Source organism: Phascolarctos cinereus, unplaced genomic scaffold (genome assembly GCF_003287225.1).
Source record: "Phascolarctos cinereus isolate Bilbo 61053 unplaced genomic scaffold, phaCin_HiC Scaffold_4;HRSCAF=312, whole genome shotgun sequence".
Taxonomy (NCBI): domain Eukaryota; kingdom Metazoa; phylum Chordata; class Mammalia; order Diprotodontia; family Phascolarctidae; genus Phascolarctos; species Phascolarctos cinereus.
In genome coordinates this window covers 320,585,678-320,612,153 of record NW_027555847.1, presented here as the reverse complement: position 1 = coordinate 320,612,153, position 26,476 = coordinate 320,585,678, and the positions used below count along the sequence as shown (strand labels likewise).

Genomic DNA, 26,476 nt, shown 5'->3' with positions numbered 1-26,476 from the left:
ATATTTATAGCAGCCCTTTTTGCGGTGGCAAACTATTGGAAATTGAGGGAATGCCCATTAACTGGAGAATGGCTGAACAAGCTGTGGTATATGAATGTAATGGAATACTACTGTGCAATAAGAAATGATGAGCAGGTAGACTTCAGAAATACTTGGAAAGACTTGTATGAGCCGATACAAGGTGAAATGAGCAGAACTATGAAAACACTGTACACAGTATCAGCAAGACTGTGTGATGATCAACTATGAAGGACTCCACTCTTCTCAGCAACACAATGATGCAGGACAGTACAAAGGACTCACGAAGGAAAATGCCACCCACATCCAGATAAAGAACTGGTAAACTCTGGACGCAGACTGAATCACAATTTTTTCATTTACTTCATTCATTTTTTGCATTTTTTTCTTTTGATTTGTTTCTTCTTTCACAACTGCGACTAATATGGAAATGTTTTACATGACAGCACACATATAACCTACGTCAAACTACCGATCATTTTAGGAAGAGAGAAGGGAAGGGAGGGAGAAAAATTTGGAACTCAAAATCTTGTAAAAATGAATGCTAAAGATTTTTTGACATGTAATTGAGGGAAAAAATAAAACGCTATTTTAAAAAAGTTACAGACAGAAAATTTCTCAAATTAATATTGATTAATGTAGGACAAAAAAAGCAAGAAAATGATTCAGTGGCTAGCTCCATCCTTTCTAGTTATTCTACACACCATCAGAACAAAGGTACTACAATTCTCCCAAACACGCAAAATATAGGAACCAACTTTAATTCCTCTTTCATCCCCTGATTCAATCAGGCCTTGCAGGCACCAAAAGGCAACACCTTCCCAAGGAGCAGGCACAGCCTTTATTCTACCACACTATCCAATAAAAGAGTAAGCACTGTACTTATCAGCCAGTCATTACTACCCCTAAGTCCCACCCACCTGTTTCTCTAACCTAGTATCACCAACTCTCCAAAACCAAACTGTCCCCTACCCCACCTCCTCTTATCCCTATCCTTCTCAACCATACCCAACTCATATCCCAATCTAACTCTGCCTTTCCATAATGCCTTCTGTAATTCCCATTCCATAAAGAACAAACTTCTCTTCATTCTGTGCCTCTTCCTCTCAAACCCCTTCCCCCTTTAATTGCTCTCATTGAGAATCCATTTACCCCAGGCAACACTACATCTGGAACAAATCTCTTGAGTACTGGCTGTACCTTCATGCATATCCCCAATACAAACTGGAAGTTGGAATATTCCTTGCATCTGTTACCACTTTCAGACTCTCCCTTTGCTACTATCACTAAGCAACCTCTTCTCCTTGGAAGTTCATTTAATTAACATTTTCACCCTATGTATATCATAGTGGTGGTTACTGTATACTGGCCCCCAGGTAATTTTCTCTCTTTATAGTAATAGTTCTCTCTTTATAGTAATAAAGAAGTTCTGCACATGTATAATCTATATCAAATTACTTGCCTTCTCAACGGGAGGGGAAGGAGGGAAGGAGAGAGAAAATTTGGAACTCAAAATTTTAAAAAACAAATGATTAAAAAAATTTGTATATGTAATTGAGAAAAATAAAATCAAAACTAAATAAATAAAAAGCTCTGCTCCTGGCTCACTCTTCCTCTTCTCCAACTCTTGCTTTTATATTAGTGACCTTTGACATTCCTATTGAAGCTCCTTCAAACAGCTTAACCTCCCAATTTCTCCATTCCCTCAAATCATACGACCTGCACTACACTACACTTCAGCCACACAAAAGGAAGGCCATACCCTGGACCTCACCATTACCTACAAGTGGTTCCACTTCTATAATAAAAAACTGACACTTCTCTATCTGACCATAATCTCCCATCATTCCATTTTTCCCTTGGCCTCATTACTCTAAACTTGTTCTTCACCTTCATCCTCACTTTCAATTCCTCCACTCCTCAGTACTTTTCCAGGCCATTAGCCTGCTCTTACTTTCTTCTCTTCCCAATAACAACCCCATACTAGGAGACCAATTCAACTGAACAGTATTATTTAACTCTTAAATCTCTTGAAACTCTTGTCCTATCACTTCTCATCTCTGAAACAAAACAAACTCTTGTTATCCAACTTTAACTGACACTTCAGTGAAGCAAGACAAGCTTCTTATTCCTCCCGGATTCCCTATCTCACTGCCCACAGAAGCTATTTAAACCTTCTCTTCTTAAGCCTTCCACAACTCCCTCCCCCTCCCACTCTCTTAGAAAATGTTCCCATTCACTGTGAGCTCCTTTTTTGTTTTATTTTCTTCATCTCAAATGCCATTATCATCCACTATTCTCTTTTCCCTTTCTTCAAGTCTCTAATCTCAAGGCAGACCTTCAGGCCAAGAACCATCCCACAATATTTGCTCTTGATCCCATCCCCACCTGTTATATCCAGCAGATTCTGCCCCACCCTCCATCCTCCCTACTCTTTAATCTTCAACCTCTCCCTACCTTTATTGGTTCCTTCTCAATCTCCTTTAACCATGCTCAAGTTTTCCCCATCCTTACAAAACCTTCACTTGAAGCTATTATCCTACTCCCTTTCTCAACCAAATTCTCTCTTTTTTTTTAGGGGAGGGAGCCCCTCCACCCCGGGCAATGAGGGTTAAGTGACTTGCCCAGGGTCACACAGCTGGTAAGTGTCAAATGTCTAAGGCCAGAATTGAACTCAGCTTCTCCTGACTCCAAGCCAGAGCTCTATCCACTGTACCACCTGGCTGCCCTTCTCAGTCAAACTCAAGATCGGTCATAGAGTTTGAGCCCTTCCAATGCTTACTACCTTGGTCATGTGACTGAATCTCTCTATGCCTCAGGTTTCCTCAGCCGCAAAATAATGGTTAGATGGCCCCTGTAGTCTCTTCTAGCTCTAGATCTAAGATTCACTTCCTCTTCTCTCCTCAATTCTTTAATCCTTTGAAATCTGACTTCTGGCGACATCACTCAAATGACATTGTTCTCTCCAATGTCACAGACAATCTGAATAGCCAAATCTGAAGGTCTTTTCTCAGTCCTCATTCTGCTTTACCTCTCTGCCACATTCTATATCACTGATGGTCTTCTCATCCTGGCTATTATCTCCTGGTTCTCTACCTACCTGTCTATTCATTCCTTCTCAGTCTCTTTTGCTAGCTTATCACCATTAACTGTGGGTGTTAATACTTTCTGTCTCTACACTTTCTCCCTTGTGGACTTCATCAACTTTCAGGGCTGAACTATCAACTCTATCTATGCAGAGGACTTCCAGATTTTTGTATCCAGCCCTCATCTCCTCTGAGCTTCAATATTTTATCACCAACTGACTTTTTAAATTTAATTTCATTTTTTTCAGCCAGAGACAAGATTTATTAAAGATCCACCTTATATACTGGCCACACTCTTAAGGAACCTGAGCCACCAACTGACTTCTGGACATTTGAAACTAGAGTCAGAAGATTTACATGAACTGATGCAAAGTAAAACGAGCAGAACCTGGAGAACATTGTACATGGTAATAACAATACTGTAATGATGATCAACTGTAAAAGACTTAGCTACTCTGATCAAGATAATGATCCAACGCAATTCCATAGGACTCATGATGAAAAATGTTATTCACCTCCAGAGAGAACTGATAAAGTCTGTGTGCAGACGAAGTACTTTTTTTTTTAACTTTCTTTATTTTTCTTGGTTTTATGTATGTGTGTTTTCTTTTGGAACATACCTAATATATAATTATGTATAGCATGACTTCACACATAGAATCAATATTATATTGCTTGCCCTATCAAGTGGTAGGGGTCAAGGGGTAGGAAGGAGGGAGAGAATTTGAAATTCAAATTTTAAAAAAATTAATGTTAAAAAAACTGTACATAATGAATGAGAAATGTTTAACAAAATATATTTTTTAAAAATTAAACTAGCTGTCCTAGAGAAAATTCAACATATTCATTATCTTTTCCCCAAAATCTACCAATTTCCAAACTTCTCTATGTCTGTCAAAGGTACCGCCATTCTTCCAGCCTCCCAGGTTTTAAAACTTTAGAATCATCCTCATCACTTCACTCTCCTTAACCCCATATATCCATTCAGTTGCCCAATCTTGTCATTGCTTACCTACACAATATCCCTTGCATCTGATCCCTTCTTCCTACACTCAGAGCTGCAACTTTAGTTCAGGCTCTCATCACCTCTCACCTAAAATGCGGTGATAGTCTCTCGAAAAAATCTCTCCCCACTTGAACACATCTTCCATACAGGCACAAAGGTGACTTTCCTTAAGTGAAAATCTGACCTTGTTACTCTCTTCTTATTCAATCAACTTCAGTGATGCTGTATTGCCTCTAGGACCAAATATAAACTCCTCTATTTGGTTTTTTGAACCTCTTATCACCCGACCTCAACATATTTTTCTCACTTCATTACATATTACTCCCCCTTCCCACAATCTATATTCCAGCCAAACTGGTCTCTATGTTCCATAAATGGCATCCCATTTCTATACCTTTGCACTGACCCTCCTCAACACACGGAAGCACTCCTGCCTCACCTATGCCTTACAGAAAATCTCTCTTCCTTCAAGATGATGCTTAATCATCACATTCTCTATGAAACCACCTCTACTTCCAACAACTATTAGTGTCCTCCCTCCATAACTATCTTGTACTTAACTAACATATTTACTATTCAAAGTTTTCTGCATATACTTATACATATGCTCATTATCCCCCCCCCCCGTAAACTTTAGGTTCCTTGAGAGTACAGATTTTTTCTTCTTTTTATTTGTAAATCCTAACACAGTGCCTGAAACACAGCAGATGTTTAATAATACTTCTAGATTTATAGAACTGGTTTCCAAGTCTTTCAATATTTCCAGCGTTCATTCCCTCCCTCTTAATTCCCAACTCCATCACCATTACCTATCATCTCAACTATTTTAATTTCCTAATATGCCTCTCCTTGCCCCTAGTTTCTCCCTACCACCTGAAATACAACCTGCATATCACAGTCAGGTAAATCTTCCCTATATACAGCACAGATCATGGAATTACCATGATCATGCTATGGGAGCTACATAAAAATATTTTTAAGTATAATAATCTGAAAAACCATGTAAAGTCCTATTCAGATGTTTTATCTTGATGTGAAGTTGACTCCAGTTTCTGAAGGCCCTACCAATGGAGTCTGAGTTCTGGTAGGGTAATCTATGATGGAGAAGTTTTCACCATGCTCTCAGAAACAAACTACCTGCTTTTAAAGGACCAACCTAGCTAAATATAGCAAAGCTCGTCACCAATAGGCTAGCCACTTGGTGATATATTTCTCGCCCAGCTGTGAAACAAAATAAAATACAAAATGCCTTCAGTCCCATGTAGCTCCCTTCTAACTCTACAGTGATGTTGGCACAAGACACTAAGGACTTTTTTTGAACATCTATAAACATTAACTTAGCAGTAGATATTCTAAATGTATGGTCCTCCTCTAATTACCAAAAAACAATCATACTACCAGAAGAAGTAAATAATATCATTTTTTTGCTGTCTCACTACTACCAATATTAATAATAATCAACAATCAAACGCAGATACAAAAGAAAATTGCCACTAAAGGGATGGATAATTCCTTTGAGAAGAACTGGGAGGTGTTAGACATGAAAAGCACCAAATAATATTACTGATTAATATTTTAACAGATGAGAAATGACTGGCTACTAATGGTCATTTCTGAATCACTTTGTGTGTACAGTCAATTTCTTCAAAGATTAAAATCAATACCAAATTATAAGAATAAAAATAAACTATGGCAGGCAATTACAACCACTGCAACCAGACCCACTTAAACAAAGCAGCTGATGATGAAAAATAGGAAACATTAGTTGAACATAAGGAAAAAATCATTCTGTCTCACTAAGATTTTGATAACTTTGCAACACTTCCTATTGGTTCTTAGTTTAAAATAAACATTGATATCATAAATTCTAAATAATACTTGGTTTAAGCAATCAGCTAAATGAACAAATTTTTAACGAAAACACATCTAGAGAATTTCAACTTAACCATTTGTGAAGAAGTAAAGAATACTCTTACCGTTCTAGAATCAGAAAACGGATTATATTCATCAAGGCCTGGTGGCATATTTCTTGTCACCTGTGTAACTGATGGATCCTGAAACAGAAAATTTAAAATACAGTTAGTTTTTCCATTATGTTACTTGATAATCCATCCAAACTCATAGTGATCAGAGCAAACTTGACAAAGAAAACAGAAGGGCAAAGAGATTTTCACATAATCATATATGGTTTCTAGGATTTAAAATTTTTATGCGTGTTTTTTAAATTACATCACTGTCACTTCCCAGTGACTCCCTCCCCCACTAAAAAGTACCTTCCCTATAATAAGTTCAATGAAGTGAAAGAAATTAACATATTTATCTTGTCTGAAAATATATGCCTCATTCTATATCCACAGTCTGCAACCTCTGCCAAGAGGCAGAGAACATGTTTCATATCAGTCCATAAAAGTCAAGACTGATCACTGTATCATCAGAGTTCTGAAGTATATCATTATGTAAACTGTTCTTTCACTTCTACATTAGTGCATACAAATCTTCACCAATTTTTTCTAAATGCTTCACATTCTTTATTTCTTATATCATAATTTGTTCAACAAAACCCCAATCAATAAGTAACTACTTTCCCTCTAGCTCTGTTCAGTCTCTGCTATAAATTTTTTTATTACCTATAGGAACCTTTCCTCTGTTTATCTCCTACATTTTTGTCATATATGCCTTAATGTGGCATCACTGGGTCAAAAAGTATGCATAGTTTATATATTCACTAATAATTGAATCAAAACTTGTCATCTTTGACTATTTCCTGTTCTTCACCACATATGTCCAGTCCTAAGTACTGTTGCTTCCACTTCTACATTATCTCTTGCATATACTTCTTAACCATTTCTGTTACCACCCTAGCTCAGGTCCTCATTACTTCTCTCTTAGAATAGACTACTTCCATAGCTCCTAATCTCCTACCTGCATTCTTCTCCCTTTAATCCATCCTATGTATAGCTAGTCACCAGACTGATGTTCCTGGTAGACAGGCATGATTGCTCTGCTCCACAGCTCAAAAACTTTAAATGTCTCCATGATGCTTTTCTGTTCTACTCTGCATACAGAAATGTTCTTTTATTTGGTGTCTAATTTCAAAATAAAATTTATCTGATAATAATCAAGTCTAAGAAAAACTCTGATACAAATAAAGATATACTTAATGCAAACACATATGACAGGAAAATGGAGATGGGCAGGTCATGAATGAGGCAAAAGCAAGCAAGAACAGTCTTGTATTGGTACCCCATTATAAGAATTAGTGGAAAGTGTCCTGCATAACGAATATATATATTTATGTATGTATGTATATATGTATGTATGTATGTATGTATGTATGTATGTATGTATGTATGTATTACATTGTTGTTCAGTCACTCATATGACCCCCATGCAGTCATGGTGTTGTGAGAGATGATCTCTCAGAAGTGAAGCCTCCTCAAAGGGTCATTAGTTCTTGTTAGTGGTTCTGTTATTGTTGCTTTTGAGTGGTACCAACACTAAGTGAAGACCCCTCAGAATACAAGACCCCCTCCCCTAGCCTTCTCCCTCCCCTACTCTTAAGATAGTGTTAGCAGAAATTCCTGAGCCACAAGAGCATCCTATCTATCTCATCCTCTAGCTAGTTATATGACCTTGGGTAAAAGGCTGCTGAAACTGTGAGTCCCTGAAAAGGGGAACATGCTAACATAATTTCTATACCTCTTTGTTCTCTCTGTTACTGGGGTAGTTTTCACACAAATAGATTGTACACCTGAGGCCAGTGAGGAGATGGGAAGCGGGTTAGGGTGGGCTGCTGTGTTAGGGTCTATATAATCTTGCCTTAAACAAAGAGCACTTGCACTCTCGGGGCAGCTTAAGCAGCACAGGGGTGCACTTTCTCAAGAAAGTCCATAAAGAGATCGCTCCTTTTCGCAAACTTTTGTCAAGACTCTGGTTTTTCACTGATAAAACAACGTAAACAATGTGAGCTCTCTCAGATGGACTGAGTGTAGCAGTGTCTTAGACTGCTGCAAACTCAAGGTTGGTTACACTAACCTGAATAGGCCTAAGTTTCAGGTTCCTAGAAATCGCATTATTTGTATTGTTACATCAGCATTAGGTAATGGCTAATTATTAAATAAGGATAAATAGCTAGGATTGGTAGTATTATAATGTGGTTTCTTGTTTCTGGGGTAGATTTTCTCATTTTAGATTGTAAGGCTGAAATTCCTGTCCAATGGGAATTCAAAGCCAGTGGTGGATGGGTATCTCTGCATTAAGGCTATATAACCTTTGTCCTGGCCTTTGTGCCTTGCCTCACTTCACTCGGACTGCCGGACAAATCAGATGCCCGCTTCTCGCAAGAACGTAATAAATCTTTCACTTTATACCTAGAAAACCTCTGAGTGTTATTTTTGGGCAGCTGTACCACACAGTGTTGTCTTAGCAAAGATACTCCAGTGTATTAAGGCAACAGAAGTTACATGACTTACTTGCCCAGAGTCACACAGCTAGTAAGTGTCTGAGTCCACATTTGAACTCAGATCTTCCTGACTCCAACTCAGCACTCCATCTACTGCTTCCAATGTTATTATTTATGTATTACATATAATTTGTAACATGTATATATAATACACATATACTAGTAAGGATTTATGGAAGGATGCAGATACGAATTAGGATACGAAGGCTCCATGGGTGGCAATCAGCGCCTGGCCTATACTAGGCACTTCATAAATGCTTGCTGACTGACAGAAATACCAACTTGGATAAGATCGCAGATTGATTTAAATATTAAAATATAAGACAAAAGTGCTATAGAAATATAAGTTGAAACAGCACTAGAAACTAGGATAAACACCAAGAAGTAAAACAATTTTTAACAATAAGCACATTAAAGGAATAAAAAGGAAGCAAAGGTGCAAAGAATGAGATATTAACCAAGGAAAATGCAAAACATAAAAACGTTCACTGCAATAAAAGCACCACAAAGCACAGTTCAGCAAAAAGCAATGAATAGTAAGAACAAAATCAAAGAATAACCAAGAATGTAAAAAAACTAAAAAAAACCCCACTAAAACAAAGCAGGATTAAAAAAGAGGTATGTAGAAGAAAAATCAAAAAGATAAAAATTTTAATTTTTCAGGTACCTCAAAGATGGAGAAAAATAAATTTTAAAGACACCAAATCTGAAGAGGGATGAGACAAAATTGCACAAACTGGACTAAACACAACATTCTGAGAACAGAAATAGAATACTTCAAACTTAGAAGTTTGTCCAAAATCTATCATAAGAGATAGTTAACTGGAGAAGAGGTGTATACTCAGAAATCAAAATGACATAAAAACAAAAGGCATAAATAAAATTGAAGAGCTAAAAGGTAATGGAGGATTAGCAGTGGGCCTAGTCTTTGAGCATGTGCAACATTCCCCTCCAGGTTTCAATGCAACACATGAAATTTCTTCTCACTATCAATGACCAAGGGGCTAGTACTATATAGTAATGTATTTCTGGCTAGAATGTAATATTCCAAAAGAACTGATCTTCTCTAGATGTTACTGCCTTTCCCCATCAATCCACCTTATATTCATCTTATTTATACAGGTAAATGATTTATCTTCTGACAAAACAGAAGATGGCTGAGGGCAAGGCCCATTTCCTTTGCTGTCTTGATATCTCTACCACCTGGTACAGTCCCTGGTACAAAATGGTGCTTAAAAAATGCTTGCTGATTGACTTACTGAATCATTTTATGACTTCCCTGTGGTCAAACTCTTGGTTAGGCATACAGAATGCTACCAAAGCAAATCCAGACTGAAACCTTTCAAGCCTCTCAACTTCCTCAAAAGGGTCCAAGTATTCCTGCTGAGCCAGACAGCCTTACCAGGCCAACCAGCCATACCCTATTCAAGGCTCTTTTTTTCCAAACTGCAAAGCACAAATATTGGCATTCCACTAGCTGTTCCTACAATATATAAGATGGTTTCTTTTTTCTATCATATTTCTCTGATCTTTCTTGGCTATACAAACATTTGATTCTTTCCTTCATCAGCAATTTAGGTAACTGCATAAGAAATAATTATGAGCAATTATGTATCTTCTTCAAGAACCAGAAGATACTCTATAGAAAGAAGAAGGACATCTGTAGTCTGGCCATATTCTATTCTTTAATGTAGAGACTGCAGTTGCAGTTTGGCTGTGCCCAGTCTTTAAAAAGCAATTATTTATTATAAACAACACTGAACATAAGTACAGCTAATTAAATATGCTTAGTAACTATTTACATTTAAATTAATTTCAATAAATAAAAAGTCCCAATAGTTTTTCAGCCTCTCCCTCAAAATCTTCATCAAGATTGTTTTGTCCATTCAAGTCATCCACATTCACTCTTAAGTCTATATTCTCTGTTCTGTATTTTTTTTGGGGGGGGAGTTCATTTTGGTTTTTATTTTGTTTTTGCTTAGCATTATTTTGCAAAGTCTTTCCAAGCTTATGTACATCTTTTATGTATATCTTAATTGTTTTATAATATTCCATTAATGTGCCACAATTTATTTAACCAATTATCCATTGAGGACATTTAAGCTATTTCTGTGGGGGGTTTGCAAATGCAAATAATGCTACTATAATAATCTTTGAAAAGAAAGCTTGTTTTCTGTTTTCAATACATTTTCCACAGCTTATCTGCAAGAATATAATTATTAGGTCATGCTTAGCTTTTTGCTTTACTTTTTCTTAAAAGAATTTTGTTTCAGAATTGTCTTTTTTTTGTTTTGTTTTGTTTTGGGCTAGGCAATGGGCTTAAGTGACTTCACACAAGGTCACACAGCTAGTAAGTGTCAAGTATCTGAGGTGGGATTTGAACTCAGGTCCTCCTGACTCCAGGGCCGGTACTCTATCTACTGCATCACCTAAGCTGCCACTTGTTTCAGAATTGTCACTCAGCAAGTTTTAATGGCCAGAAAGAATATATTCTCTATCCATTGCTCTTACAACAAACAAAAAGGTTTAAAAAGGTAGGAGTGTAATCAACAATGCAGGGCTGCAGCTCTTAAAGATGCAAAAAAATGAAGAAAATAAAATAGAAGACCTGTCAAACTAGGGCAAAAAAAAAATCTTTGCTGCAAGTTTCTCTGATAAAGGTCTCAACTCTCAAATATATATGGAACTGAGCCAAATGTAAATAATAAGAGCCATTCTCCAGGTACAAACAAGTCAAAGGACATTAACAGGCAATTTCTGGAAGAAATCAAAGTTATCAGTCATCATATGAAAAAAACTGTTCTAAATTGCTAATAATTAGAAAAAGCAAATTAAAACAACTAAGATACCAGCTCACACCCCTCCAACAGTCTAGGATGACTGAAAAAGCAAGCAACAAATGCTGGAGGAGATGTGTGAAAACAGGTACGCTAATGAACACTGTTGGAGCTGTGAAGTGTTCCAACCATCCTGGAGAACAATTTAGAACTATGCCCAAAGAGCTATAGAAGTGTGCATACCCTGTGACCTAGCAATACCACTACTAAATCTATAACTCAAAGAGATCAATGAAAAAGGAAAAGGATCCATTTGTACAAAAACAGTTATAGCAGCTCTTTCTGTAGTGGCAAAAAAAGTAGAAACTGAAGGGATTTCCATCAACTGGGAAACGGCCAAACAAATTATATCGTATGTGAATGTGATGGAATACTACTGTACTGTTAAGACATAATGAAGAAAATGGTTTTAGAAAAACATGGGGTGACTTATATGAGCTAATGCAAAGTGAAGTGAGCAGAACCAGAATATAAATTTACAAGATAACAGCAACACTGTAAAGGTTATCAACTGTGAAAGACTTTGTAACTTGGATCAACATAATGACCCACCAACACAATGACCCACCACAATTCCGAAGAACTCATGATGAAAAACGCTATTTACCCCCAGAGAGAGAATGGATGGACTTGGGGTGCAGAAGGAAGCATGTTGTCCCCCCTTATTGTCCTATTTTTTCCCCAGAACATGGCTAATGCGGAAATATGTTGCACAACTTCATATTTGTAATGGATTTTTATTTCTTGTCTTCTCAATGGGTAGGGAATGTGTAGGGGAAGGAGAGAATTTGGAACTGAAAATAAAAAATGAATTAAAAAAATAGAAATAAAAAAGTCCTGTCACCACTTAAGCCTATTTACTGTTCATCCATCTCACTGCTGTAAGATAACCACCGAGGACTACTTAGATAATCAGATGATCATCCCCCCACCCCCAACTCTGCCCAACCCAGGACCAATATGATGGTTTCAGTATATCCTTCATGAGTACCCAGTAAGAAACATAAAAAAACTCTGGTAGGGCAGAATATGGTTCCACCTTGTAAAAACCCAGCGATTAAGGAACATAGGATCCTGATAATCTCAGAAATATATATGCCAACAGTTCGAGCCCCACTACCTAAGCTCCCCTTTCCCAGAAGTACAGGGCCTAAAACTTGTCAACAGCAAACATGTATTAAGTGCAATTCGAGGTGAGCACTTGGAGGCTCAGTTTAAATGCTATATCCTACATGTGACTTATTCTGATCCCCTGCATAAATGTTAGTCATTGCCCACCCACCAAAAGAAGATAATCTCTGAGGGCAGACAGTTTGGGTTTTGTCACTGCACCTCAATACCTTGCATAATGCTTAGACACTTAATAAATGCTTCTTGAATGATAGGCAAAAAGATGAGCAAAGCCAAGTATTTGACAATTTCTTCTCATTGTGGAAAAGATGGAAAAATCTAAGTGAACCAGTACCCAAAAGGTAATCATTAACAGGTCTCTATCTGGCTCTATGCTATTTACATTTTTATTGGTGATTTAAATAAAGTCCTAAGTGGCATACTTAGCCAGTCTACAGAAAACACAAAGCTGAAAAGGAAAAATAGCAGGATGAATGACTGAATCAAGATACAAAAAGATCTGAATAACTCATAGGATCATTCAACTCAGGGAAAACAAAACACAAAAAATGGCTTCATCTAGTAAGACTGAAATTAAGAAAGGTGACTTCTGGCCAAGATGGCTATCTGAACAGAGGCAGACAGCCCAACTCCCACAAACCTATTTTAGCAAAAACCTAAAAATAGCACCAGACAGAATAATGATCTAAGAATCAAATGAGAAACTACAGGAAGTGACCACTCAAAGGCTGTACAAAAAGTCAGTAACCCAAGGGCCACAGAAAAGGGGGTCTCTGCTGGAAAAGCCAGTGTCAGCAGTGTAACACGCCAAAAGTCTCTCAAAGAAAGACCAGTGAGAAACATGTGGTGCCAGAGGCAGTAAAGGCAAAATGTTCCCCAGAGATAGCACCAGCATAGCAGAAAACCCAAAGCTTGTATATTGGAGCTCAGACCAGAACACCTCAGGCACAGGGTCTTGCAAGTTCCCTAGTACTCTCTCATGAGATGCATAGAAGGTTTTGAAGATCCAGCATTCTAAACCTCAAAGATCAAGAGGGCCTAACCACAGGAGGAAGACGTCACACAGGAACTTAGGTGACTCAGGCTTAGACCAAGCAAGGTGAACCATTCAAAAGGACAGGAGTGAGGTGGGCCTGGCCCACCCCAATTTATAAACTAAGGCCGGAAAGAAGAGGAAACTCAAGAAAACATAGACCACTATTAAGAATTATAACAGATACAAAATACCTCACAAATTAGATTTTGGTTAGGTTTCCAGGCCAGCCCACAAAAAAAAAAATCTATTTAACCCAAAACTGAGTATTAATGGTATTAGAGAACTTAATCACCATATATAAAAATGTTTCTATCATTTCTTAAGCCCCTACTATGTGCCAGGCAAGGGACGATGATTCTGGAGAAATTAGTAAAGGCCTTGAACCTGAGTTCAAATTGAGCCTCAGACATTTGACACTTACTAGCTTAGTAACCCTGGGCAAGTCACTTAACCCCACTGCCTAGCCAAAAAAAAAAAAAAAAGGAAAGGCCTTGAATAGGAGGTGGCACTTGAGCAGAACCATAAGAAGGCCTGAGAAGGCAGAAGAGAGGAGAAAGTACATTCCATGTAAAAAAGAGACATAGGTGAGAGATAGATTGGTATAAGTGGAGGAACAGAAAGATAAGAACTTCACCAAAATGCATCCAGAATTTCAATTTAGAATGCCAGGAATGAGTCTCTCCTCCTCACCAAGGTCCCATGTTATTTCTATGAATTGTTCAGATAATATAAGCAGAAAGTGAAAGAGGGTTATTTGTCGAGCAGTCTCGACAGAAGGAGGTACACCCACTGGAAGAGTCTGAGGGGCTATTTTGAGCACTCTGTGTTTCTGTATTTGTTCATGGGCTCTGGTAACTCCTTTGAGTCTTACACATTTTTCTGTAGTATTGGAAATAAATGCTGTTCCATACATGATATCCCTATTGTACACTGAGTATTTGTGAGGTAGGGGAATGGGATACCCGAACCTGGAGAAATCTTCCCTCTACAGGCCACACTGCTGACTCATCTCCATCTCTACCATGCCAATGAAACGTCTTCACCTGAGAAGCTGATTCTAAACTGGAAATACTCTCGACCCCTAAGGCCTCACCTTCTGATTGGCTAATTCCTCCCAGAACCTTCAATTTAAGGAGGCCCAGGCCAACCAAGTCTTTAGAGTTATCCAGGCTGCACTGCTAACTCATCTCCACAGGACTCTGTCTACCAAACTTAGACAGTAGTACCTTCCCTCCCACTGTTTTCAGCTCCCTTTTGTGTGTTGTCTATCCCTATTAAAAAATGAACTAATTGAGGACACAGATTATATTTTTGTGATTCTGCTAGTACTCCCAGCTTTTAGGACTGTGCCTAGCATATATTAAGCACTTAATAAATGCTTGTTGATTGTTGACTGAGAGGCCAAGGCACATACCATTCCTAAGCTTTATTTGGATTTTTCCAGGGTAAACTCTGGGATGAGAGCAAGACAAAGAGATAAAATTACCTCCTTAGGGGATGAGGGGAAATGTCCCAGGAACAAACCTAGTCCTAGCCAACCCAGAGTCCTTGGGGGAAGGTCCTAGGCCATCAGTCACAATCTGTAGATGAGAAAACTAAGGCAACAGAAAAGGGAAGGGACTTGCCCAAAGTTACAGGGCTCACAGGTAACAGAGCTGTAACTTTTAGCAACAAGTTTTTAGTTTCCTTAACAATATAAAGAAATATTATTCTTCTCTAAAAAGCCCTTTCCAAAATGGAAAAGCTCCTTGAACAGAAAGGCATTTCTTAAAAGAATGGATTAAAGGTAGTACCTTAAGTCATTAACTCTGGTCTTGTTCACATCATGGTCACTTCCCACCTAAAGTAACTGGCACTAGAATTTAAAGAATTATGATACCAATGAAGATGTGGTAGGATAGCAGGTCCTTGACACTGCTCCCCTTACCCTGACACAGCTTTCTCCACATATAAACCCCTCAACCCCCAACTTCCTTCAGACTCAGGTTCCCCAGTAGCTTCCCTGGTAAAGCTTCCTCCACTCAGGCAACCTGATTGGCCCCAGCTTCTCTAACATAGCTTCCCAGCCCAGGGCCAATAAAAAGCCCAACCCATATAGGCTCTATGCCCCTCAGACTTGGTGGATGCTGGAGACCATACAATCACTATACTCTGATGTCTGACTGAGCAGAGGTGTTTCCAGAAGGAGAAGAGGAGGGCCATTGCCCAGAACCACTGTGCCCTTGATATATAACCTTGTTGCATATGCTCTCTGCATCAAGGCAAAGTAAACTCCCTCCTTTGTTAAATGTTCAGTGATACACCAGTGTCTCATTTTGACCCAGCATCGAATCTGAACTAAGAAAATACTAGAGTAGTCCAGGAGGGATGGGGGCAGAGAATCATGTTAGAAGGCATGGAGAACTATGCTGATTTTGGGCACATCTCACCAAGCTAAAAATGGCTTGGATGAAGATTAATGACAATTTAGATAAAATTGTTTCTCAGAGACCTGAGCCTAAATCATAGAATACATTATTAGCATTAATATTTTTTCTTTGACAGACTCAAACTCATGTTCTCAAACTCCAAATTCAGTATTCTTTCCTCTACAGCACACTGAATTTTGCCCTATAACCCTGTTTCTCCTTTCACTTCTAAATGCCTAGAAAGAACTGTCTGTACCAGCTGGTTCCATTGCTTATTAATCCATTGCATCTCAACCCCTTAAAATCTAACTTCTGATCTCACCATTCTATTCAAACTGCTCTCTCCAAAATTATCAACATCTCTTAACTGCTAAACCTAGTGGCCTTCTCTCAGCCTTCACTTCCTTTGACATCCTGCAGTTTCTGACACAAGCTACTCTATCTTCTGGGCACTTTATGTGCCCTTTTGTGGCTTCTTGTTCACTCCTGGTTCTCCAACTGACCATTTCTTTTCCTTTGCAGAATCACGATTTTCTCCCACAGATGAATTTTCTTATGATAGATAGCCTCTAAAGTCCTATATTGGCCCTCCTCTAGTCTCGTGGTAATCTTCAGCAGTTCCCATCTGATTAATCCTCTCTATACCGATGCTTGCTATATATATATATATATCCCACCCAAATTCCTCTAATTCAAGTCCTATACTACCAAATCTTGCCAGACATCTCCATGTGCATGTCTCATCAGTCTCAGCATGTCAAAAACAGAATTGATCCTCCTTCCCCATGAACATATCCTTCTTCCAAAATTCCCTATTTATATTGACGAGTAGCATGATTCTTTCTGTTACACTTGCTAATTTTAGCTTCATAACATCTCTGCTCACAGGGTCACAATCCTAGTTCAGGCCAGGCCTTCATCCCCTCACACCTAAATTACTGTAACAGTCTCTGAATGAATTCCCCCATTTCTACTTTCTCCCCTGTCCAATTAGCCTCTACACAGCTTCCAGAATAAGTTTCCTAAGATACAAATCTGATCATTTCATTCCTCTGCTTAAAAATCTTCACTCTTGCCACTAAGAAAAAAATATATAAACTCCTTGGTTTGACATTTAAATACCTCCAGTCTGGCTCCTTACTAGCTGCTTCCCAAACTTGATAGTCTACATCCTATTTCTTTGAAGCAAAGATTTTTTCTCAATGGCTGGAATACACTCCTTTAAATCCCTAGCTTCCTTTAGGTCTCAGCTCAGAAGGCCTCCCTGATTTCCACTTCATATCCTGTCCAAGTTCTAAGTGCTCTCTCGCTACTGAAATTACCTTGCAATTTATCTGCACACCAATATGTTGTATTCCATCTTCATCCTCTAATAAAATCTGAGTTCCTTTAGCAAAGTTACTGGTTTTATTTTGGTTTTTGTATCCCCAGCACCTAGCACAGTGCTTCCCACATAGTTAAGTGCTTTATAAATGTTGAATTGTTGCATCTGGGCAGATTTTTCTTATATTTGGTGCAAATTCAAAGGTAGAAGTGCAGGTGGTGGCCTTGGCCAAGACTACCTCATTTTCAAAAAACAGAAAAAGAAAAGAATGGGATAAGACAAAGGGGGTCTTGGCGTATTATTGTTGTTTGTCCTTCATTCTCGAAGGGGACCATCACATCAGGAAAGTGATGCCATGACTTGTAAGTGAATTGGATTTAACTAAGGGAGGGCTGTACAAAGCTACCAGCCTTACTTTCTCCTCTGGAGCCATCTGGGTTCAATGGCAAGACATAGCTCAGGACTATTGGAGATGGCCCCTGGCTTGGTGTACAGAATAAGGAAGATGGAAGAAAAGTGAGTTCACAATAGATGACCTGTTTTCTCACTAAAATATAAAGTGAGCTCCTCTGTAAGAGAGGTCGGAAAGGGAAAAGAGTGGTGGCATACAGGCCTAGAGGAGAGAAATCTGGAAGAAGACTGCGGAATGTGATGGAAAATAAAAGGACTTTCATACAGCAGTTAAAGCCCACCTAAGATTAGATAAAGTTAGTTTGTAGTGGACCCAGCCAGCATAAATGCATTACTTTTTCAAACATACATAAAAGGGCAGATAGTAAGGGACAGATAGTAAACCAAGCCTGGAGTTTGGCTAGGTGTGTGGTAGTAGATTCAAGGGTAAAAGATACAACTCAATCAAGTCAACCAAAAGGATCAAGAGACTGAAGGAACTGGCCCTGGATTCAGGAGGACCTAAGTTCAAATTCAGCCTCAGATACATAAGACTTACTAGCTGTGTGACCCTGGGCAAGTCACTTAACCCCTTTGCCTAGCCCCCCCCCAAAAAATTAGTAGGTTAAAGAACGAATAGAAATAACAAATAATTTTATTCAAGAGAAGGATAATAATGAGACAATATACCAAAATCTAAACCTATGAGATGCAACAAAAACAGGAATCAGAGGAAAATTTGTATCTCTAAATACTTACATCAATAAAACAGAGAAAGAGCAGACCAATGAATTGGGTATGCAATGAAAAAAAAACTAGAAAAAGTACAAATTAAAAATCCCCAATTAAATATCAAATTGAAATCCCACAAAGTAGAGATTAATAAAATGGAATGTAAGAAAAACACTGAATTAATAAATAAAGCCAGAGTTGGCTTTATTGAAAGAGAGAGAAAGAGAACACCAAATCACAAGTATCAAAAATGAAAAGGGTAAATATAGCCCTAATGAAGATGAAATCAAAATAATTATTAGGGATTATTTTGCCCAATCACATGACACTAAATTAAACAATTTAAGTGAAATTGAAGAATATTTACAAAAATATAAACTGCCTAGATTAACAGAAGCAGAAATAAAATATCTAAATAAACCTATTTTTGAAAAAGATATTGAACAGGCCATAAATGAGTGTCATTAGAAAAAAAGCATCAGGACTAGATGGATATATAAGTGAATTCTACCAAACATTTAAAGATCAACTAATTCCAATAGCAGATAAATTATTTGGAATAATAGGTAAAGAAGTCCTACTAAACTCCTTTTATGAAACAAATATGGTACTAATACCTAAACCAGGAAGAGCAAAAACAGAGAAAGAAAATTATAGACCAATGTTATTAATAATGAATATGGATGTAAAAATTTTAAATAAAATACTAAACAGGAGTCACCAATATATCACAAAGGTTATATATGGTGATCAAGTGGGATTTATACCAGAAATACGGGGATGATTTAACATAAGGAAAACTGTTAACATAATTGACTTTATCAATAATAAAAGTAATGAAAAATCATATGATTATATCAATAGATGCAGAAAAAACTTCTAACAAAATATAACTCATTCCTATTAAAAACACTAGAAAGCATAGATATAATTAGATCTTTCCTTAAAATGGCAAGAAGCAGTTACCTAAAACCATCAGCAAGCATTATTTGTAATAAAGAAAGGTTAGAAGACTTCCTAGTAAAATCAGGAGCAAAACAAGGATTTCCACTATCATCAATATTATTCAATATTGTATCAGGAATGTTAGCAATAGCATTAAGAGAAGAAAAAGAAATTAAAGGAATCAGAATGGGCAAGGAGAGAATAAAACTATCTTTGCAGACTATATATATGATATACTTGGAAAATCCCAGAGATTCAACTAAAAAGGTAGTTGAAACAATAATTTTAGCAAATTAGCAAGATATAAAATAAACCCACATAAATCATCAGCATTTCAATTTATCACCGACAAAACTCTGTAAGAAGACATAGTAAAAAGTAGTAAATAAAATATTAAGTGAGGAAAAGTAAGAAGAGATATCCCATTTAAAATAACCAAGGACAGTAGAAAATACCTGGGAGTATACTTGCCGAGACAAACCCAGGAACTACATGAACATAATTATAAATCACTTTTTATACAAATAAAGTCAGATTTAAATAACTAGAGAAATATTCAGTATTCATGGGTAGGCAGAGATAATATAATAAAAATTACAATTCTACTTAACTGATCTACTTAGTCAATGCCATCCTAACTAAATTACCAAAAAATTATTTTGAGTTAGAAAAAAATGATAATAAAATTCATTTGTAAGAACAAAAAAGTCAAGAATATCAAAGGAATTAATGAAAAAAAAATGTAAATGAAGGAGATTTAGCAGTACCAGATCTTACACTATATTATAAAGTAGTAAATATCAACACTATTTGGTATTGGCTAAGAAATAGGAACGTCGATAAGTGGAACAGAGTAGACATACAATACACAGTAGTAAATTATTATAGCAACCTTGTGTTTGACCAATGTAAAAATTTAAGTTTGTGGCAATAAGAATTCACTATTTGGTAAAAACTGCTGGGAAAACTGGAAAGCAATCCGGCAGATCGTAGTATAGCCCAATATCTTACACCATTTCCCAAGATAAGGTTAAAATGGATACATGACTTACATATAAATGGAGATATAAGAAAATTGGGAAAAGATAGAACATATAACCTATTGGACTTATGGATAAAAAAAGAATTTATGAATAAAAAAGAGGGAGCATTGTGAGATGCAAAGTAGATAATTTTCATTACATTAAATTAAAAAGTTCTGCACAAACAAAACCAACGTAGCCAAGATTAGAAGGAAAGCAGAAAATTGTGGCGGGGGGGGATTTTATTGACAGTTTCTTGGATAAAGGTCTCATATCTCAAATATATAGAGAACTTTACCAAATTTATAAGAATATGAGTCATTCCCCAACTGATAAATGGTCAAATGATATGAACAGGCAGTTTTTCAATGAAGAAATCAAAGCTACATATGAAAAAAATGCTCTAAACCACTAATTAGAGAAATGCAAAATAAAACTTTTGAGATATCATCTCATACCTATCACACTGGCTAAAATGATAGAAGGAGAAAATGACAAATGTTGGAGGGGACATGAAAAAATTCAGACACTAACATACTGTTGGTGGAAGTGAGAACTGATCCAACCATTTGAGAGCAACCTGAATGATGCCCAGACCTATAGAACTGTATGTACCTTCTGACCCAGCAATACCACTATTAGGCCTGTTTCCCAAGGTGATCAGGGAAAAAGGAAAAGAACCTATATGTTCTAAAATATTTATAGCAAGCTGCTTTCTTTGTAGTGGCAAAGAACTGGAAACAGAAGTGATTCCCCTTCAATTAAAAAATGCTAAATAAGTTTTTGTATATAAATTTGATGGAATATTACTATGCTGTAAGAAATGGTGAGCAGGTTGATTTCAGAAAAACATGGAAAGACTTGCATGAAATAATGAAGAGTGAAATGAGCAGAACCAAGAGAATGTTGTATATAGTAACATCAATATCATTTGAAGAATAACTGTGAATGACTAAGTTATTCTGAGCATTATAAATACTCAAATCAACTACAAAGGACTTATGAAGGAATGTGCTTTCCCTCTCAGGAGAAAGAACCAATAAATAGAAGCATACATAGTATGGTTTAACGTATTTTACATACATACATACACACCCACACACATCTATATCTATCTATATATAAGACAGATATAGTTATAAATCTGTGCCAAATGGTGGCCTTCTCTAGTGCAGGGTGGGGAGGGAGGCTGGGAAAGGAACCGAAAAATGGAACAAAAAAATAATTTTAAATGCTTTATCTATCTAAACACAGTCAAGACTACATTATATTTAAATTTCATCAGTTTGAGAATGCTTGATTATGTTGGCTCTGAAAAAAAAATTACAGACCATGTCTGAATTCCCCCAATCTTTTTCCACACTAAAAAGGATGACAACACTACAAAATGGAAGGCTTATGTATTAGTGTATAACATATTAGTTAAAGAGAACTTTCAGCTACTTTTATCACAACTATAGCTTTAAATGCAAAGAATGTTTAAATGCCTACTGCTGCCTCTAATCTAACCAAAAGGAAAGAAGGAAACGTGCATTTATTAAGTTTCTACTATGTGCTAAGCCTATGCTTACCACTTTCCAAATATTATCCCATTTGATCCTCACAACAACCCTAGAAGGCAGGTGCTATTATTATTTCCATTTTGCAATTGAGAAAACTGAGACAGAGGTTAAGTGACATGCTCAGTGTCACACAGCTATTTAAGTGTCAGAAGCCATATTTGAAATCAGGTCTTCCTTACTTCAGCTTCAGGTCTAGTACTCTATCCACTGCTCCACCTAGCTACCTCTAAGAAAATACATACAATTGGGGCAAAGCTATAGGTACTAGAGAGCCAACACACACAAGTGAAAAGGTCTTCAGGAAACTGAGGAAGAAGAAAGGATGATGCTTGAATTCCTGGTAGTAATTCCTGGTAGGGAAAAAAAACCTTAAACTATATTTACAATAGACTTTTTATTATTTTTTAAAAAGCATTACTATCAAATAAACAGTCAGATGGATCTACAAAAGTGAACTCAAAAAGAGCCTGCACTAACAGCAAATCCAACATACTGCTGATAAGGTCAAAGGTTTATCAAAAGAATTTGAAAAATATCATACTACTTTATACTCTTCACAACTACTGTTATTTAAAATTTGCAAATTCCTAGACTTTCACTTAAAACTACAGAATTCCAGGGGGCAGCTAGGTGGCGTAGTGACTAGAGCACCGTCCCTGAAGTCAGGAGGACCTGAGTTCAAATCCAGACTCAGACCAAACACTTGACACTTACTAGCTGTGTGACCCTGGGCAAGTCACTTAACCCCAACTGCCTAAAAATAAAAAAAATAAAACTACAGAATTCCAAACTTACTAGGTGGGGACAGAGTAAGGGTAACAACTGGAGTAAGGGTGACAACTGCCAAACTGCCCCCAAAGCTTCTCCAAAAAAACAACCACAGAAAACGGTAATTCAAACTCTGAACTGAAAAAGCAACAAAAAAAATCAGTGAGTGGTTGTTCTATCTCGGGCCACTTAGAAAAGTCTGTGGAAAGTGGGTTGAAGGCTTGTGAAGAATGATGGTAGATTATGAAGGAAGCCACTCGGGCTGTGAGCCTTGGAGGCAGCAGCTACAGCAGCACCAGGGGCACTGGGAACCCCCAGCAACAGTAAAGCAACTGAACACTGGTCAGAGAGAGATACCAGGAAACTCCTGTACTAGCCCTGGGTGCAGGATATGACATCATATGGTAGCTCCTTAACCTACTACTCAGTTCCAGGTTGCAATTCCAGGGTGGAGAGGAGCAGTCATAGACAACAAGAGAACAGGGGCCCTACCTGGATAAGCACCAGAGAGGCAAAGCAGGAAGGCAATGACTAACTAGACCTCTCCTCAAAAACTCCACTTTGGAAACACCAAAAACCTATATGCCCCCAAACTGAGTTTAAGAAACTGAAACTGGCCAATGCCCTCAGAAGTAAGCAGAGCCCAATTTTAAATTAAAGTCCAAAGACAAAAAAAAAAAAGGATGGAAAAATAAGTAAACAAGAACTTGGCCATAAAAAGCTATTATGGTGACAAGGAAACTCAAGACACAAACTCAGGAAAAAAATAGTTTACATGCAAGGCTTCAAAGTAAAATGCAGATTGGAGATGAGCCCAACAAGAATTCTTAAAAGAGTTAAAGAACTAAAAACAAAAAAAGAGCAGACTCCACCAAATATCTCCCAAAAAAGATCCAAAAATGAAAATCCCAGGAATAACAAAATTCCAGAGCTCTGAGGTCAAGGAGCCAAAAACAAATCACTCAACTGTCATGGAGCCACATGGAATCAGGATTACACAAGATTTAGCAACTTCCAATATAAAGGAGAAAAGAGCTTAGCATATAATGTTCCAGAAGGCAAAAGAGCTAGAATTACACCTAAGAATAAATGAGTATAATTCTAAAGGGGAAAAAAGTACTATTTAACAAAATAGAGGACTTTCAAGCATTCCTAATGAAAAGACCAGACCTAAATATAAAATTTGACATTTACATTCCTATATGGGAAAATGATACTAGTAACATCTAAGAACTTTATCATTATTAGGGCAGTTAAGAGTCTACTTAATCAGAAGGCATTGAGTATGATTCTATTATGTTGGGATGACCTAAAAAAAAAAAGAATGGAAGGGTGAGAAAGAGGGCTGCAATGGGAGAAGGGGAAGGGAAAGGAAGAATGGAGAAAATTATCTCACATAAAGGCATACAAGCAAAAAGGGAAAAGGGAAGAGGGCAAAAGCAGGTAACACATGAACCTCAACCTCACCTGCACTAGTTCAAAGACGGACACACACACACACACACACACACACACACACACACACACACACAGAGTTGGGTATAGAATTTCATCTTATCCAAAAGGGAAATATGGAAGAAAGGGTTTAAGAGAAAGGGGGGAGGGGGGAGTAAAACAAAGAGCAGATTAAAGGAGGTAGCGATCAAAAGTTAAACAGATTTGAAGGTACAAAAAGAGAGAGATAAATAGAAGAAAACTGGATGGAGGGAAACACAGTTAGCAATCATAACTGAATATGAATGCGATGAACTCATCCATAAAACAAAACAGAGCAGAATGGATTACAAACCAGAATCCAACAATATGTTCTTTACAAGAAACACACCTGAAACAGAAAGACCCACATAGACTTAAAAATAAGCATTATATTCTATAAAGGGCCTAGGAAAAACTAATTGGAAACTAAATAATCTAATCAAAAAGAATCAGCATGCCAAAGAACAAATGAGAGAAAAAAAATCAATAATTTCATTAAAGATGTCAACAATGAGACAACATTCCAAAATTTCTAGGATGAAGCCAAAGCAGTACTTATAGGAAAGCATGTATCTCTGACATCAATAAAAAAGAGAACAATGAACAGGGTACGTAATTTCAAAAACTATTACAAGAACAATTAAAAATCCCCAATTAAATACTAAAATAAAAATCCAGAAAATCAAAGGGGAGATCAATAAAACTGAAAGTTAAAAAAAACTGAACAAAACTAGGAGCTAGTTTCATGAAAAAACAATATTCAGTGAATTAGGCTTTGCCTCACTCAAAGTGAGAACTTGAGAAGACTTTAGTTTAAAAAGGCCAAGGTCTCTCACTGCATTGGGAGCCATCTGCAGTTGTCCTGATCTATATCTGGACCCAGGTGGATCTGGAGGAGAAAGTAAGGCTGATGACCTTGCACAGCCCTCCTTCACTCAAAACAAAGTCAATTGCAAGTAACGGTCATCAGCTCCCTGATGTCATGGTTACTGACTATAGCAACAATACAAGAAAAAGAGACTGAAGAAAAATAAGCAACAAGGAAACAAAACTATCACTCTGTGTAAATGAGATGATAGTATACTTGGAGAACCCAAGAGAATCCTAAAAAACTAGATGAAACAATTAACAACTTTAGCAAATCTGCAGGATACAGAATAAACACTCACATAAATCATCAGCATTTCCATACATTAAGATAGAAAGAGAAAAACTGCAGACAATATAAAATTCTTAGGAGTCTACCTGCCAAGACATATATAGGAACCATACGAACACACTTATAAAACAAATAAAGACACAATTGGAGAACATAAACTGCTTATGGGTAAGCCAAGACAATGTAGTAAAAATGACAATGCTACCTAAATTAATTTACTTATTTAGTTCCTATACCCAAAGTACCCAAAAAAACTATTTTAATAACTAGGGGGAAAAAATAACAATTCATCTGGAGAAACATATAATAATCAAGAATATTGGGGGGGTGGGGAGAAGAAGTGAAGGAAAGCAGTCAAGCAGTGCCAGAACTCAAACTTTATTACAAAGCAGTATTCATCAAAACAATCTGGTACTGGATAAGAAATAGACTGGTTGATCAAAGGAACAGATTATGTATACAACACACAGAAGAGTAAATGACCACAGTAAACTGGTGTTTGATAAACACAAAAATCCCAATCATTGTGGCAAGAATTCACTATTTCACAATAACCCGGGGAACACTGTAAAGCAGTGTGGCAGAAACAAGTCACGTACCAATATCTCACACTGCATATACCAACATAAGGTCAAAATGAGCACATGATTTAGACATAAAGAATGTTATCATGGGAACATGGGAAAAAAATATCTATCACCTATGGATGAGGGAAGTGTTTGTAACAAGAGATAGAGAGGATCAACACAGGAGGTAAAATGGACAATTCTGACTACGTGAAATAAAAAAGTGTTTTGCACAAACAAAATCAATGCAGTCAAAATTAGAAAGAAAAGGGGCAGCTAGGTGGTGTAGTGGATAGAGCACTGGCCCTGGATTCAGGAGGACCTGAGTTCAAATCCAGCCTCAGACACATAACACTTACTAGGTGTGTGACCCTGGGGCAAGTCACTTAACCCCACTGCCTAGACAAAAAAAAAAAATTAGAAAGAAAGCAGCAAATGGGAGAATTTTCTTAATAAGTTTCTCTGACAAAGGTCTCATTTCTTAAATACATGGGATACCGAACCAAATTTTTTTTTTCAAAAAAAGCCATTCCCCAATTAACAAATGG

General features: G+C 37.2%; 1 protein-coding gene across 2 annotated transcripts in view; it reads right to left on the bottom strand.

Annotated features, from left to right (window-relative positions):
- The window catches only part of SCAMP1 (secretory carrier membrane protein 1), a 118,811-nt gene that overhangs the window by 50,653 nt on the left and 41,682 nt on the right, over nucleotides 1-26,476 (bottom strand). For both annotated transcript variants that reach the window (XM_020998430.2, XM_020998431.2), the window contains one exon: nucleotides 6,087-6,164. In XM_020998430.2, coding sequence (XP_020854089.1) covers nucleotides 6,087-6,164 — 78 coding nt within the window. The remainder of the gene's footprint in view (nucleotides 1-6,086; nucleotides 6,165-26,476) is intronic.